Source organism: Protopterus annectens, chromosome 1.part1, assembly GCF_019279795.1.
Source record: "Protopterus annectens isolate FY-2018-M chromosome 1.part1, PAN1.0, whole genome shotgun sequence".
In the NCBI taxonomy this organism is placed as follows: domain Eukaryota; kingdom Metazoa; phylum Chordata; order Ceratodontiformes; family Protopteridae; genus Protopterus; species Protopterus annectens.
In genome coordinates this window covers 799,049,489-799,067,118 of record NC_056726.1, presented here as the reverse complement: position 1 = coordinate 799,067,118, position 17,630 = coordinate 799,049,489, and the positions used below count along the sequence as shown (strand labels likewise).

The window sequence follows — 17,630 nt, the reverse complement described above, 5'->3', positions numbered from 1 at the left end:
CATAATGCTCCTCACAATATTTTCTCAGATTGAGTTTGCAAACAATAGTGATGGACAAGAAATAACAGATCAGAGAACATATCTGTATCTCTATAACAAAAGTCAATACTTGGAGTGATCCGATCCATCAAGAGACCTAAATGTAGGGGGAAGGAGGGTGGGGATGTCAAGGATAAGTGAAGATCGACAACACAGCTGGAACGTTATAAGACATAACATCTTTACCTGATGCTGTCAATCTTCACATAATCCTTGACTGTGGGACAGAGTCCCCAGTTACCTGAACCTTGAGAGGTCTCATGGAAGAACATTCCTGAGCACCATCAAGCTGAATGATGCATGTCCTCTACAGACCAGATCCAGTTTGTAATGCATAATAAAAGTATGAGGAGATGCCCTTATCACCGCTGCACAAATATCATCTATGGAAGCTCTAGCATGAAAAACTGCAGAAGCGGCTATTGCTCTTCTTGAATGTGCTTTTACAGGTTCTGGTAAATGCATTCTCTTTTTGTTATAAACAAAGGTGATACAGTCTCTAAGCCGTTTAGCCAGAGTAACTTTAGAAACTGATCTTCCCATAGCAACTGAAGAAAAGGAAACAAATAGCTGATAAGATTTTCTAATCTCTTTTATTCTGTGAAGATAGAAATGTAATTGTCTATGCACATCTAGTAAGTGTAGACAGTACTCACCTTTATTTGAGAAGTTGGAAAAGAAAGCTGGGAGTTGTATAGTCTGATCAATATTTGCTTTGGATACAACCTTTGGTAAAAAGGAAGGATTTGTTTACAGGGAGACCCTGTCTTTATGAAAGATCAGATAGAAAGGTTTGCAAGATAAGGTCTCTATCTCAGATATCCTCCTAGCAGGAGTAATAGTTATTAAGAATAACGTGTTCCAGGACAAAAACTTCAAATCACAATTTATGGAAGGTTCAAAAGGAGAATGAATTAAAGACAGACGCACCAGATTCAAATCCCAAGGTGCAGAGTGTTCTTTATATGGAGGTTTTATCATTAAAGTTCCTTTCAAAAAAGCTTTGCAAAGTTTATGTGACATGAACCATTTAAGCCAGTATGAAAGTTAGAGATTGCAGCATGATGCACTCCAATAGTAGAGGCAGAGGCTCCTGCTTCAAAAAGTGAAGTTAGGAATTCCAGGACTTACTCAATAGGTGCAGAATATCAAGATTAGACTCCGACGTCCATTTAGAAATCTTTAGCCACTTGCTAAAGTACAGTTTCCTTGTTGAAGGTTTGTGGAAAGATAGAATGATACATTGAACTGAGGAAGTGAGAGACGAATGCCTGGCAATCACGGGAACTGGAGAAGCCATACAGTGAGCTTGAGATTCTGAAGATTTAGATGAACTAGTCCCTTCAGGTGGGACAAGAGGTCTGGAGCTAGGTCCAGCATCCAAGGTCTCTGAATTAGATGAGGCCAAAGGAAGGGAAAACAGACTTGTTGAGGTCATAATGGGGCAATGAGAATTATTCTGTTCTTCAACCTGATGGCTTTCTTTAGAAACTGGGATATGAGAGGAATTGGGGGAAAGGCATACAATAGACCAGGGGGCCAATCATGAAGGAGACCATCTCTCAGTGACTCCCCCGGGGGGGGGGGATTAGGGCAAAGTAACTGGTGCACATGTTGTTCAGGGGGGATGCAAATAGATTCCAGCAGGGTTGGCCCCAGTGGTGGAAAATCTTTTCTGCCACCAACGGATTAAAAGACCACTTTTGAGGCATGAGGATGGTCCTGCTCAATTTGTCCACACTCACTGTAGAACCCTCCAGAATGTGCATTGCTAAAAGAAAGCAGCCAGAAGAAATTGCCCATTGCCATACTCTGAGTGATTCTCGACAAAGAGGGTAAGACCTGGTTCCCCCCTTGCTTGTTGATGTACCAAACTCCTGACATATTGCCTGTTTGTATCACAATTGTTAAGAAGGGGAGGGTTGCTTGAAATGCCTGTAACCCTAAGAGCACTGCCCTAATCTCTAGAACACTGATATGCAAACTAGCCTCCAGCTAGGATCAAGCGCCTTGGACTGTCTTTCCCAGATAATGTCCCCACCCCCGACCCCATCTGGGATGCGTTCGTGGTCACTATAGCTTGGAGTTGATGGGGGACAAAGGGATGACCTGATAAAATTTCCTTGGAAGGGAGCCACCAAATCAGATCTTCCTTGCAACGATTGGTGATCATAACCAAATGGGACTTTGGTTGATTCAGTAAAGACCACTGAGATGCCAGGAGCCATTGAAGAATTCGCATGTGATATCTCACAAGGGGAACTAGGGCTACAAAGGCTGCCACTGAGCTTAGAGTTTGAAGAAGAAGTCTTGCTGTGAATGATCTGGATAACTTGCGATCTTATCCTCTGAAGTCTTTCTGTGGGAAGAGATGCAATGCTAGTGATTGTGCCGAGCATAGCTCCAGTGAACTCCAACTGTTCAGATGGTTCTAAATGGGGCTTTTCATAATTTATAGAGATACCTAAGTTGGAACAAAGGAGAAGAATATAGCGTCGTGCCTCTATGAGTAGATGCCTGGTGAGAGTGGGAAGGAGCCAGTCTTCTAGATATGGAAACACCTGGAATCCTAGCAATCTGAGGTGAGCTGCTACTACGGCCATGCATTTGATGAACACCCTGGGGGCTGTAGTGAGACCAAAGGGCAGTGCCCTGAACTGATAATGACTGGCTCTCAACCAGAAGTGCAAAAATCTTCTGGATCACTTGTCCATTTCTATATAGTAGTATACATCCTGAAGATCTATTGAGCTCATCTAATCATCTTTTTCCAAGAAGAGAAGTAGACTGAACCATGACCATCCAAAATTTGGTTTGTCGAATGGATTTATTCAACAGACTGAGATCCAGGAATGGTCTCCAGTCCCCTGTCTTCTTTGGCACTAAAAAGAATCTTGAGTAAATTCAGGATCCTATCTGGTCTGCTGGGACTGCTTGGATGACTCTTTTGTAGAGCAGTTTTTGAATTTCTAAGACTGCTGCATCCCTGTGACTGGGTGGAACATCTGGGATTCTTCTCAATCTCTTTGGTTGTTCTGAAAAATGCGCGAGCTGGAATAAATGCTGAGTTGGTTCTGAGGCTCGGAAGTGAGCCCACAGTCAAGGATAAGTGAAGATCAACAACACAGATGGAACATTATGGTAAGACATAACTTCTTTTTATGTAAGGATAACATGACATCATGAATAAATTAAAACAGAGGTGGGACCATGGTTCTGAAGGAGTCTATAGATGAGCTTACATGAGGGGCATGGATGGCTCTGAAAAAGCTGGAGTGGAATCCTGCCCCCCCCCCCCCCCGGAACTGGCAATTAAGCTTCGACCCTGGGAGGTCTCCAGATCTGACAAACCTGAAAACCTCACGGCAGCTATCAGTGTCAGAGAAGAAGCTCTGACCGGCACCAAAACAGTCGAAACCAGAAAAGTTGGTACCGGGGACTCTGAAGACTCAGCTGGAGTTGGAAGAGGAACAAAAGTTGGAGTGGAAATTGGCAAGGTTCCAGAGCTGTGAATGCTAGAAACCATAGAAGAAGGTAATCCCCTCGCTGCCAGGAGGTGATCCACCAATTTCATGATATCAGATTCTGTTAAGCTCTTGGTGGAGCGGATGGAACAAACTTGAAGGAGATCTGGGGGAATGTCATTCTAAAAAAAGGACTTGGAGGATGGTCCCAAAAGGGGTCCACAGAAGGTGAATAACTCATTCATAGCCTGTCCTTGAAGGAAAACTCCTTTTGGTTCCAGGGAAGATGGTACTGAGGGTTTAGAAGGCACAGAACAGGGGAGAGTCCAAAACAGTAATTGGTGCTGTTGTAGTTGGTGCAGATGCTGGCACCGATGGCACCAAAGACTCAATCACTTGTTGCAGTGGTTCTAAGGAAACTACGGAAACCATGGAAACTTTAAAAATTTTTACAGTTGGGTCTGAAGAAATTGTCAGAACTGAGCGGCTCCTCTGTTTGGATTTTTCATGCTTGCTAGAGGAGGAAGAAGAGGAAGGAGAAATGACATCAGTTTTAGATTCAGATAAGGCCTCATCAAAATCAGATTTTTAGCAGTTCTTTTAAAGTTGATTTGTTTTTAACGGTCTACTAGAACCCAATGACTAAAACTGTGACAAATGACACAGTTTTCGTGCAAATGTACTACTCCCAAACAGTAGACACAGAGAGAGTGTCCATCCAAGTTTGGAAGTTTCCTGTCACACTTCTGACATCTTTTGAGGCCAGCAGTTCCTATATTTTTTCTGCCATTTTACAAGTCTTACACACATGCACACAGACAGAGGAAGCTGAGAGAGCTAGAAAAGGTTTTGCTTTTTAATACAAAAAAAAAATGACAACAATGGTACTTAAGAAATACCACTTAAGGTAAAAGGAAGAAGTACCAGCAGTGGTAATGTTAGATGAAACTGAAATGGTAGGAAAAGAAAGAGAAAGATTAGAACTCAACAATAGGCACTAAGAGGAGTGGGTAGTTGAACAAATATTAAGTTTTATCAGAAAAACTATAAAGAGCTTACAGTTTTTATATATTATGCTGTTGCTTGAGAGCTCAGAGGAGAGAACACATCTGGCACTGTGAGGTAATCTTGCAATCAGCATTATGGGTAGAACTTAACTCGAGGGTTTTTTTGGAGGCACGAGCTGGAATAATAGCCGAGTCGGTCCTGAGGTTCAGAACCGAACCCACAGTCACCTCTCCCACTAGGGGAGATAATATACTAGACCTGATCATCACAAACATGGGGACAAAATGCTCCACACCGGAGGTATACCCCTCACTAGTGAGATCTGACCACAAACTAATCACCCTGGATATACATATCCCACCTCCACCCCAGCACAAAAGACCACAGTGAAAAACTTCTCAAAAGCAGACTTCACTCTTCTTAAGACTGAGATGGTATCCTTTAAGCCCACTGGGCCGGTGGATACCACATCCCACAATGCTGAATCCTTCACAAATGCTTTCTATGGACATCTCCAAGAATGCATGGATCATGCAATCCCAAATAAATCCAAGTCCCTCTCCACCAAAGGCAAGCGTCCTGTCTGGTGGACCTTAGCCATTAACAAATTGTATAACAAAAGAAGGAAGCTACTGCACGACAGAGCAAAATCCCATAAAGGGAAGACATCTCTGATCAACATTAGCAGAAAACTACGTTCTCTCATAAAAACATCCAAGGCCAACTTTGAGAGAAAAATCGCTAAGGACACTAAAGATAACCACAAAGCCTTCTTCAGCTATGTTAGAAACCTGGGCGGAAACCCTCAGATATGCTCAGAGTTAGTTCACAACAACAAAAAATACACTGAACCCACAGATATTGCCAACATTCTGACTGACAGGTTCAGTGCAAATTTCTCCCCTCCCTCACCCCCAAAAGAAGAAATACTTATCCCAGCTGAATGTAATCTCCCTGTCATCTCAGATGTCCAAGTGAGAACCGTCCTCAACAAAGCTAAAAACACAGCATCAATGGGACCTGATGGTATCCCGGGTTGCGTGCTACGTGACCTCCAAGAGGAGCTAAACCCGCACATAAAAATGCTATTTAACCTTAGCCTTACTACAGGATATGTACCTGAACACTGCCATACAGCAACAGTGGTCCCACTCCACAAAGGGGTACCTCTACAGACCCTGGGAACTACCGCCCCATACGCTTAACCAGCCTGGTCTGCAAAGCTATGGAAAGAATCATTATGGAACTCATAAACAGAGACATAAGGGACCTACAGACACTTGACCCCACCCAGTTTGGCTTTGTAAAGGGCAGATCCTGCCTTTTGAACCTGGTTGACTTTTTCGAAACAGTCACTAGAGCCATTGATGAGGGCAAAGCAGTCCATACAGCCTACCTGGACTTGGCTAAGGCCTTCGACACAATACCCCACTCAGGCATCATAGATAAGCTCAACAGCTTAAACGTAAACCTTTATGTCACTAGATGGGTTGCAAACTGGCTAAAGGACAGAACCCATAAAGTTAAAATCGCTGGAGCAATGTCAGACTGAAAGCCAGTCACAAGTGGTGTCCCACAGGGATCTGTCCTGGGACCCCTCTTGTTCGGCATTTATTTCTCAGATGTTAAAGCAAACATGGGAGGGTTGTGGCTGACAAAGTTCGCAGACGACTGCAAACTAGGTGCCATAGTCGATACACCAGCGGACACATACATCCTACAAAAAGGCCTCACAGAAATGGACAACTGGTGCCGGAGTCACGGCCTTAAACTAAATGCCAAAAAATGTATAGTCATCCCTTTGGGAAAAACAAAGTACCCACAAATTATCACATAGACAGCAACCCACTGAGTACGGAAAAGTAATCAGAGACCTAGGGACCCAAGTCGACAGCGACCTCTCATTTGACACCCACGTTGCCAAAGTGGTTAGAAAAACATTCTACCTTGCACACCTCATCATGAAGGGATTCACATCCAGATCCAAGGATGTCATTGTACCCCTATACTCCTCCCTCATCAGACCCATGATTGAGTACAATGCCCCATTTGGTATGTACCTCACCCGGCATTTGCAACAGCTGGAGAGACCACAAAAGTAACTCACCAAGAGGATCAAGGGTCTCCAACATATGTCTTATTCTGCCAGACTAAAGAAACTTCAGCTCTATTCAGTAGCATACCGCCTGCTCAGAGGTGATCTCTGCCTGACGTACAAGGCCATGCCCAATCAGGATCTGATGGACATGCTCCACCTCAAAAAATCCAAATCCATCAGGACCACGAGAGCTAAAGACTTAAACCTCGGCACAAGTATGAATAGGACATGCTGGAGGGATAGATTCATAACCCAGAGGCTTCCCATGCTTTGGAACAAGATCCCGGTTCATGTTAGGCAGAGCCCCTCACTGACTCTCTTCAAGAGAAATCTTGATGAGTGGATGGGAGATCGTAAGTTTACCCCAGGGGTCACATCTGTGTCCCTGCTAGACAGGGGCACAGTAAACTAATTCTATTATATAAGGGGACCTTCATTGTGTCACTACTAGACAGAGGCACAGTATTCTAAATTTATTCTGTGCATTTTTGTACCATTTCATGGGGTGGCAAAAGCCACATCACTATGGCTAGGCTTACAAATGCCCCAGGGCAGATAGCCTAGTACTATACTATGAAACTATGAAACTATAAAGACTGACAACATCAAATTAAAACTTTTTACCACTAAATTCAGCTTTTGGCCTTTATCACAATTTTTTGGAGGATTTTTGTTTTTGTTGGTGTTTTTATCCACCAGTCATTTGAGACTGTATCACTTTGCTGAGCCTCATCTACCTCTAACCTTGACTTCCATAAATATTTCCATTTGTACTTCATCTAGATTTCCATATTCTTCTGTTTTATACAAATTTTCATATATTTTCTGAAATATCTCTAATAACTCTTCATGATCTCTGGCTATTTTTCTTGTTATAGGCTTCCTAAGTCTGGCAACAACAGCCCTATTTTAAACTTCACTTTCATTTTATCCTACTCACTAGCTATAACTTCTGAAGAAATTTCTATCTTCCCTAATAATTCTCAAATAATTTATACTACCCATTCCTTAAATTACATAAGTTATTAACTTAAAAAAACATACAAAACTATGTACATCTTCAGATAATTAAGTTTAGGTCTCCTGATGGGAACAGTTGTCCTAAACGTTGACAGTTGCACACACAGGCAAAACTTAACCTAACATTAAGGTTATCCATTCTAATATGCATGTTACAGCCTGAGCTCCTATTTACTCTGTTTGTTGTCTGTTCTTGTCTTATCTTCATTTCCCTCCCAGATGTGAAAGCAGCTTATATGCATTCAAAAGATATTAATCTTTTTACTACTTCCCCTATAGCAAGCTTCTCCATGGAAACACAAGTACCAAAAGTAGAGCTCTGCAAACCTTTCAACATACAGTGAACATTTATTTGCCAAAGGAAAACTTTTCATTGCATTCAGTGTCCTCTTATTTACTCACTTGCACAAAATTTGTGTTAGCTAATTAAACCAAAGCCCTTAATCCAGACATTCATTTATGCAAAAGTAAGAGAGAACTTTTCAGCTCTATTTATATTATAATCTGTGCACTTCTATACACCACCCCCCATCTCAACAACTCAAGATTACAGCATATTAACTTAAAGATGAATTTGTGCAGCATTTCCTCTCTTTTTACAGTGTAATGCCTACCTTTCTTAAAAATAAAAAATAAAAAAATGCATTTGTTTACTTTAGTATCTTTATCACATACAAGAATAACTCAAAATGCTTTGTTATATAACACACTATTAATATCAAAAACTGTTTTACTTACTTTTCTTTTTTCCCTCCTTCCCTTCAATGTCCTTCGAAACATTTATGACATGAAGTGGGGCATATGCATTTCAGTCCCACACAATGTTAACAAAATCAACAAAAGTCTAATCTTTCCACTTTTTCTTGTAAAGCTATATTTCACAAATGTGACTGATGCTTTATAGTCTCACCTATATTTAATAATGTCTGTGTTGCTGGTCTTCTTCTTGTTCACCTCTATCTCCCAAGCTCAGACTCCTAATCAAGTCCAAGGTACTTCTGATTTTTCTAGTCAGCTCCTGTGCTTTTTCATGTCTCTCTAACATTTTCCTTTGGAACACTGGAAAAGGTTTCACTTGCAAAGTCTCTCTATAAACATTATTATTGGAAGAATGAGAAGCAGGGCCTCTTTCTATTTGATGGCTCACTTTTTGTGGGACAGAATTTTGTATTTCCTCATTAGCCTGTTTTGCATCAAAAAATGATTTTGATCCTCCAGGAAAAAATAATTTGAAGACAACTGGATACAACAACTTAAATCTCACACCTGACTCTCGACACTCTCTGATTGTTGGAATACAGTAAATAATCATTTTCTGCAGCACTCTGTGGAGTCTAACATTTAATACTTTACCCTTTTGCCACAGTTTTGTCAAGATCAACTCTTTCTGCTGGTAGGTTCACATCTTTACTAATACAGGTCTTGATTGATTCTCATGGTCAGGTATGGAGCATACACATGGTGTGCCCTTTCAATTAACAGTTCCTGCTTTTACTGGACAATGCCAAGCCAGTTGCTTATTTGTGCCTTAATAAAATTAAATCTCTAGTGTAGCAGGAAATCCTCAGGTCTTTACTAGGTGCTCTGTCATCTAATTCTACCATTTTTTGAAACACCTCTTTTTGAGCAGTCTCATACTCAGCCAGCCTTTTCTTAATTTCAAGCTCTGATTTTTGCACTTTTATGAACTCATCTAGATATCTGTTTAAAGCTTCTTCCATTTTTCCATGATTTTGTTTTTTGAGTTGATATGTTCCTTCAGTGTTATGTTTATTTTAATCAGCTCTGAACTCATTTGACTTATTTTTTACCTCTAGATTACTAAAAGCCATGTCTTGCACCAAATCTGGAGCTTGAACTGCTATTTAATGAACAGCTGCAGGATTCTTCCCAGTCAGTGTTTTCACTTCACCTTTTCTAGCTGATTTTCTTTCAGGCTCTTTTGGTTTCTTCTTTGCTGGCATTTAGGCAGTGTACTTACTAGCCAGTAACTGAATTTACTAAAAGTGACAGAGTTGCTAGCCTTTGTCTTTCAGTTTCTTTTTTTCACAATGAGAAACCTGAAGTTAAGCAGCTGATCCATGTGCAGCCATCTTGGAAATACCATTCTCTTCAACTTTTCAAGTTGTTTTTCTTTCAGTCTCTTTAAGATTTGTCTTTGATGGCATCCAAGCAGTGTACGTACTAGCCAGTAATTGAATTTACTAAAACTTGCAAAGTTTCTGGCCTTTATCTCTTTGTTTCTTTTTTTCCACACTGGGAGAGCTGAAATCAAGCTGTTGATCAGTGTGCAGCCATCTTGGTAGTCCCATAAATTAATTGACTTCTTATTCCTGAAACTTACAAGTCTGTGCTATGAATTCTGTTAATGCATAACTTTGAATATGCCCTACCGAGAGTTAATTTAGCTAAGTCACTGAACATCAAAACCTCAAAAACTTATAAATGTGGTTTCATTTCACTAGCAGATTTATACACACTTCACTACTTACTTTTAAACTCTGACATGCTGACATTCTCCCCATTGAAGAAAAAGCTACATTTCTTCTCTGTACAGTTAAGTATTTCTCCTTTAGTTTTGCCATTAGCTTTGGCCATTAGACCATCAGTTATCCTCTCTAGATACCATTAGATCTCTGAATTCTATATTCTCCATCTCCCTCTCTCTCTTGCTCTCTCTTTTTGAAATAAAAAAAGTTATATCAACATGTTCCTGCAGTTTGGAATTCTAACCCCTTGAACATTAAACCTCTCCTAACTTTGCTATCATTTAGATCAGTTCTAATACAGTCTCAGTGACACTGCTAAACAAACATGCATTATTTCAAGTGTCTTTATATTATATACTGCATTCTTATCTGCATTTCAGAATTGTAATTACAGATGACACCCTTTACTTCACTGTAACAAATATGTGAATATTTTATAATTTTTATTTATTCTCTTTTTAAAACTTAATCCCATTTCAATTTGCTGTGTTTTGCAATGACGTTTCAGAAATACTTTTTCTTGCTTTTGAACCCAACATCTGACTGTTGCTGTTAAGCTTCTCCTTGATGACCCCATTTGAGATATTTATTCCACTCAGAATAAGAGGCATACAACCCAATTATTCTCCTCAGAGTGAGAACTGAGTACCAGGTATACTGCTGTCATCCATGCTGGGGTTTGGGGGAGTTTTGTTTTAAGCTCTTACTTCTTACACATGCCTGGTAATGCCCCTGGGGCTGAGTATGGAAATCAGTGCTATTAAGTGCTTCTGAAGGGTAGCAAGAATTTTTAAGTGTGGAGTATATGGCTAGGCATGTTATGGTTCCAGTGTTGACTTGTCTAGTGTTGCTATTATGTCTCTGTCTATGAATTTGACAACATCAGTGTAGATTTACAGCTATCTATTTTTCTAAGTCCAGTTGTCTGTAATCTTGACACTGAACCTATGAATTCCATGTTCACAGGACCACAGGGTAAGGGATAAAATGACCATGAAAATATTTGAGATCTAGACTTTGATTTGCCGCGATGGTACAGCGGTAGAGTTGTTACCTCACAGCAAGAGGTTCTCCTGTTCGATTCTCGGCTGGGCTTGGGGGTGCCTTCTGTGTGGAGTCTGCATGTCCTCCCCGCGGTTGGGTAGCATTCGAAAGACATGTGTGCGTAAATGGGCGTGCCTTCGTTGAAGGTTGAGCGTCGAGCTGGCACCTCGGTGTTTCGTAAAAAATCTACTGCCAATCATTAGCAGACCGGAGTTCACGCTGTGGCGACCCCTTACCGGGAAAAGCCGAAAGACAAACAAACAACTTTGAGATATGTCAGAATGAGCTTCTGTACTCTTAGAATATGCAGTGCAATTACAAACTGTAAATTGTAAATGCAAATTTCAAATCTACAGCAGTAAATATGTTCTAGTATTCTCAATATTAACAGCTGCATACAAATAAAAAGAAACAAACAAGCCACAGCATGTGCACAACAAGAAGTTATACAGTATATTTCAGTATTTGTTCCTTACCTTAAGGCTGTCATATGCCACCTCAGTTTCATGGTTGGGAGAATTTACATCTTTATTTTCAATTCTCTGGACAAAAAGTGAAAAGTGAAGGTGAATAGCATTTTATATGTTAGGAATGGAATTATCCAAATCAATAAACACACCTATCCTTACGCTAACAACTGAAACACAATTAGTAACACATTTTCAGATACAGTATATTTAACAAATTGCCTCATCACTAGCTTAACAAACAAGCTTTCCATCCTTGCGTCTGGTGAAAAGCATTTAATACTGGACTCAGGAGTGATAGGCAAGAAAGGAATGTTAAAAGAAAATGTATTCTAATAACAATATTTGTTAACCAGGTAGATTCACTAGACACAGATATCTCATCTTAGAGATGATCTAGAAGTGACTAGTTCTGAGTCAGACAATAGGTAAACAAACATCCAGGACAGCAGATTAAAGTTCAGAAGCAGATAATGGTCTTAATTGTCTGCACTTAAGTGTTAAATAAAGTGATAAGTTAAAGGAGCAATTGTGGCCTGAACTGCTTGGGGAAGAGATACAAGAAGGACCTCTGTTGGAGACTGCAGACTTTTCCTTCTGGCTACACATTAAAATAAATTAATATGGTATGAGAGGGATTCATTTTAGTTTAATTCACTTTATTTACATATATTAATAAGAAGATCTCAAAAGGCATCTACTCTTGGTCCATGGAAATAATACTTCTTCTCTGTTCACCCCTCAGGAAATTCATAACCAAGAACATTGCCAGACTAAGCTCTATAAGCTACATTGATTAAAATGCCATTTCATTATACCCTGTTTCCTCAGGCTCACATATGTTGAATGTTGATCTCTACTTGACTTTGCTAAGAATGAATGAATGAATGACCCTTCACTGTTTGATCTCCACAAAACTGCTGGATCCACAAATACTGCACATAAAAATATCCCCTTTCATTATATAAACAATACCTGCTTGCATAATCTAACCCAGCATATCCCCCATTGTTGGAACAGACACCCATTGCACATCAAAATTGGTAAATCTCTGGCCACCTTTAAATCTAGACTCAATGAATACATAGGTAACCAGTAATTCATCCCTGAGGTACATATGTCATTACTTTCCTCAATCAGGTTTCACACATTTTGCCGAGTTACACAGCTAACTTTTCTGAAGGCCTTTGATGCTACTAGCGTACATAACTAACTATGAACCTATAAAGCAAAATGAGAAAGAAGCCATATTTATTTATTTGCAAGCCTGACTTAGCGGCCAATGCCCCTTTTCAGAAAAGACCATGTGAGAAAGGTTCTGCAATGAGCATTAAGATTCATAAAATTCAGTTACACAAATTGAAACAGGCCTAAGACAAAGTTGTTAAATATGCCCCACATGACAGACATTCTACATAGCTTCATAAGAGTATACATACATACAAATGTTTCATGCATGGGCATTAATGCCCTTCTAGCTTGCCAATATACCAAAACACTTGTTCTCATAATAAATGTCCAGGCTGTTCTTAAAAATATCTAAACTAGTACTTGCTTTAATGCTTGGTAGTGTGTTCCAAGCATCAGCTACTCTGTCAGAGAACCAATTAATACACTTCTCATTCCTATAGAATTTTCTACATAGGTTATCTGATGATCCTCTAGTACTTTTTGATAACCCCAAACATTCCCAGAGGTAGTTGTCTCTAAATGCCCTATATACCTGAATAAGATATCCTCTTAAATATCTGTAAGAGACACTGTACAAGTTCAGATATTTTAGTTTTTCATAATAAGTTAGATTTTCACATCCATGGATGCCCTTGGTATATTTCTGCTGTACTCTTTCCAGTTTATTAATGCTTGTTTTCCTATAGGGTTTCTATATTGTTATTCCATACTCAAGTTTGGGTCTAATGTAACTAACAAACAATGACTTCATTATGTTTGATTTCCTAGACTTTACAAATCTTTTTATGCAACCTATAGTTCTATAACTATTATCAGCCAATTGGTTGTTATGATTAGAAAAACTCATAGCTGAATTTACCCATATACCCAGGTCCTTAAATGGGTCTACCGTTTCAATCACTGTGTGCTGTATTAAATATTCACCTTTCAGTTTATGTCTCCCAAATCTCATATGCTTAGTTTTTGATGTATTTATCAACATATTATTCTCCTGCAGCCAAATGGTCAATTTAGTCAAATTATTTTGCAGACATGCCTTATTTGTAACACTTGTAATCAGTTTACCCAATTTCAGGTCATCAGCATATAGACTGTAGAACACCTCAGATGAAAATGTAAGGTCTAAAAGATACAATCTAAACAAAGTAAGGGCCTAGGACATAGCCTTGTGGGACACCTTGACTGTAACCAAGGATTTCACCTGTCCAGTTGGTGTGTGATACTTGCCATGTCCTATTTGTAAGCCATGCAGTTATCCGTCTTATCAAAAGTACATCCATACCTAGTTGTACAAATTTATTGGTCAGTGTTTTGCATATGACCCTGTCAAATGCTGAAGTTAAATCTATATAAACCACATAACAGCACAATTTTTTATTCATAGCTGTTTTTATATTGTTATAGAACATCATGTTACAGGTGGTAATAGATCTATTTTCAATATACGCATGCTGATATATGGTTTCAAGTCCCAACCTATCCAGTTCTGACAATAACTTATCCAGTATTACCTTCTCCATTATTTTTCCACAACATGAAAGTAGACTTAAGGGACTATATGATTCTGGGTTTGTCCTCCTCCCCTGTCTTCTCCCCTGTTTTCTCTTAAAGACAGGTTAAATAAGTGCATGTCTCCAATCTTGAGGAATCTCCCCATATTTATATGACCTAGTGAATAATAGATATAATGGCAGTGTAAATTCTTGCTGAAGTGTTCTCAGGTCATTGTTACTTATTCCGTCTCCTTCCTGTGCTTTGTTTGGATTCAGTTTGCACAGTTCTTTTTCAATATAATCTAATTTGATTCCAGTATCTGGGGTTACCTGGATGTCACTAGGACAACTTACCACCCCTTTTGTGGAGCCAAACTGTTTTGCATAAGATTTTGTAAATATATTTATAATCTGTTGTGTCTGAGAATAAATTTTAGAATCTGCACACAGTTTATCAATTTGTGTATCTTTACTCACAAGCTCAATTCAACCACTCTGCATAGCCCAACAAAAAATAAAATGGTTAGAGCTACATCACCTACTTATACTGACTCGTGTAAAACTTAACCACAAAATACTGAAATACAAACTTAACAAATGCCCTTCTCCACTTATTATAGTGGATAAATATGTCCCAAACAGAAACCTGTCATCACAAATTCAAAACCTTCTACAAGTACCTAAATTCAACAGCTGTTATGGTGACTTGTTACCGCGGGTTTGCATTAAACTGTGGAACTTTTCCTCCCCTTCCTTTAGAATGAGACCAATCAGCATACATTTTTGACAAATTACAAACCTATCAACTGACTAGTCATGCTTTTGCACCTGACCCTCCTACATAACAATCCTACTCTCCTACCATCAATACAGACATTTCCTTTTCTTTTATTGCCCTGCCGTCTAACCAAATGCTTCTTTCTCTATAATATACAGTTTTCACCTCAGTAACTTCTTATTTAATCTGATCTGTAGATAATCTTCTAAATCTGTTTTTTTATTCACTGTGATAGAATTATATAAGCAAAATACTTGTTTTTTTACAGCAATAACATATTTAATAGAATATATATATATATATATATATATATATATATATATATATATATATATAGATATATATATAGATATATATATAACTGTTTTTCCTTCACAGTAACAGAAGTTTGGTAATCATAACAACAGTGTGATACTTTTTAGAAATACCATGTGATGCATTACCTTATGTAACTGCATGATAACGGATAACTGCATGAATGTGCTTGTGTAAAACAAAAATATACTTTTCTGAATGTTTTTGTAACAAATGGCATTAACAATAGAGGTTTGCTGAAATATCCTAAACAGTTAAATGTACACAGACATTCAAGTGAACAGGAACATGGCTAACACAGCAAAAAAAGTTACAAATTATCCTATCAATGAAAGAACATTTCAGCATGCTGATAACTAGTTTTCTCTAGATGAGCATGGCTAACACAGCAGAAAAAGTTACAGACTATCCTGTCAATGAAAGAACATTTTGGCCTGCTGAAGGAAGTGGTTTTCCCTGTATTGAAATAAGGGGGCAGACAAAAAGGCTTAAACACAGAAAAATAATGTTTTCATCAAGGACAAAGTTTTGAAACTATAAAAATGGTTGCAGAGTACTTTTATTGGTGGACAGCTTGTAATCAAAATCAGCTGAGAAAGAGCAGTGTATCTGAGTTTATCTGTGTTATTAAAAAAGATAATCAATCTTACAGTAGTGCTTGATTGGCTTGTTTAAGTAAATCTGTTATCAATTACAAATATCCAGTAGTACAGTTTGTGTGTGTATCTGCTAGTAATGTACCTGTGTGTGGCATGCTGTTAATTTCAATTTAACACACTGTATGTCCCTATCAATCATATTTATTATTTTTGTAACTTAATATTGTACAATCATACACTGTATTGTTAACTGTGGAGCTTTTCTCCCAGAACCTTTTCTGAAAACACTACTCCAGTCAATAAATATAGATGAATTCACTAGTTAACAGTTAATAGCATATACAAGATTAACACTTTGAATTTGTTTTATATTACAGGACAAAACTAATGATAATAAATGAATACACTGTAGTGAAAAGGAATTATAGAAACATTTTGTACAAAGCAACACTATACCAAGATAAAAATGTGCTTGAAATACATACAAAAACACAGCAATTGTAACCAGTTAAGTTTATCATTTTAGAGTATGTATGTAAATTGAATGTAGGAAAGCACCTAAAAGATAGAACCTGAATGAGATATAGAAAGCTTTTTACATTAGTTCAAGAGAATATGTGCATTACAGGAATGTTACAGCTATAAAAGTTGAATTTGCTTTTAGATGACAGAAGCAGGATGCAATAGGTAGTTAAGTAAAAGCAGGAAACAACAGAGAAAGTATATTATTGTTGAGAGTGAGATTTAGACAAAGGAAGAGGAGTGTTGGTTGGATGGGGAGTGGTTAGGATGAGAGGAGAAGAAGAGTACAGATGTGTGATATGTCAGTTGAAAAAAGTGTGGAAGGAAAGAGTGGGCTGAGAGAGGTTTTTGTGGTGGTAGACAGCAGAAGGGACTGTTCCACTGTAGAGCTGTTCTTTTATTAATGCCTTGCACTAGTGGGATATGATGTTGTGCTTTTTCATTCTTCTTCCCTCACTAATGGGTGTGGATTGGATCCTCGGATCCAACTCGCTCATATATACTAGACTTCGGATCCAGATCTTGAGCTCCTCCCTCTACTCATAATACTCTACACGAACCCCATTGCCTCAGATCTCATTTGCAAGCATTGTGGTTAGACACAGATTCAGTTATCGAGCATAGTAAGCAGGTTTTTTTCTTACAATATTGTAGACTTTTCTAAAAACTTGTAGTTCCTTTCTGATGCTTCCTCCCATTCAGTTTTTGCTGGCATTAGGACATTTTTGTGCTTTTTTCTTGACTTCCACTCAGCTTGAGTAGTCTCAGTAACAGTGTTGGTACCTTTTTCCTTACCTTTTTAGGTATTCTCTGATATACCATAGCTGGTATTCTTTTTCCCTCCATTCTTAGGCTATTGTTTTGTCTAAAAAAACAAAAAAAGGTAGCTGTTATTTAATTTCTTGGTTCTTGTGAACTTGTTTTCTTTAGCGCTGTGGTATTCTCCTTGGCCATGTCAGACAAACCAACTGGCTTTAAAATGTGCACTTCTTATGGGCATAAGATCTTAAACTCAGATGCCCACAAGAAGTGGGTGCATTGCCTAGGACCAGATTATTTTAATATGGCCTGTTCCATCTGCACTACCTTTAATCCCAGAACAC

At 38.7% G+C, this 17,630-nt stretch overlaps 1 protein-coding gene across 2 annotated transcripts in view; it reads right to left on the bottom strand.

Annotated features, from left to right (window-relative positions):
• The window catches only part of MYO5B (myosin VB), a 3,346,216-nt gene that overhangs the window by 380,495 nt on the left and 2,948,091 nt on the right, over nt 1-17,630 (bottom strand). For both annotated transcript variants that reach the window (XM_044078265.1, XM_044078275.1), the window contains exon 27: nt 11,639-11,704. In XM_044078265.1, the coding sequence (XP_043934200.1) occupies nt 11,639-11,704 (66 nt within the window). The remainder of the gene's footprint in view (nt 1-11,638; nt 11,705-17,630) is intronic.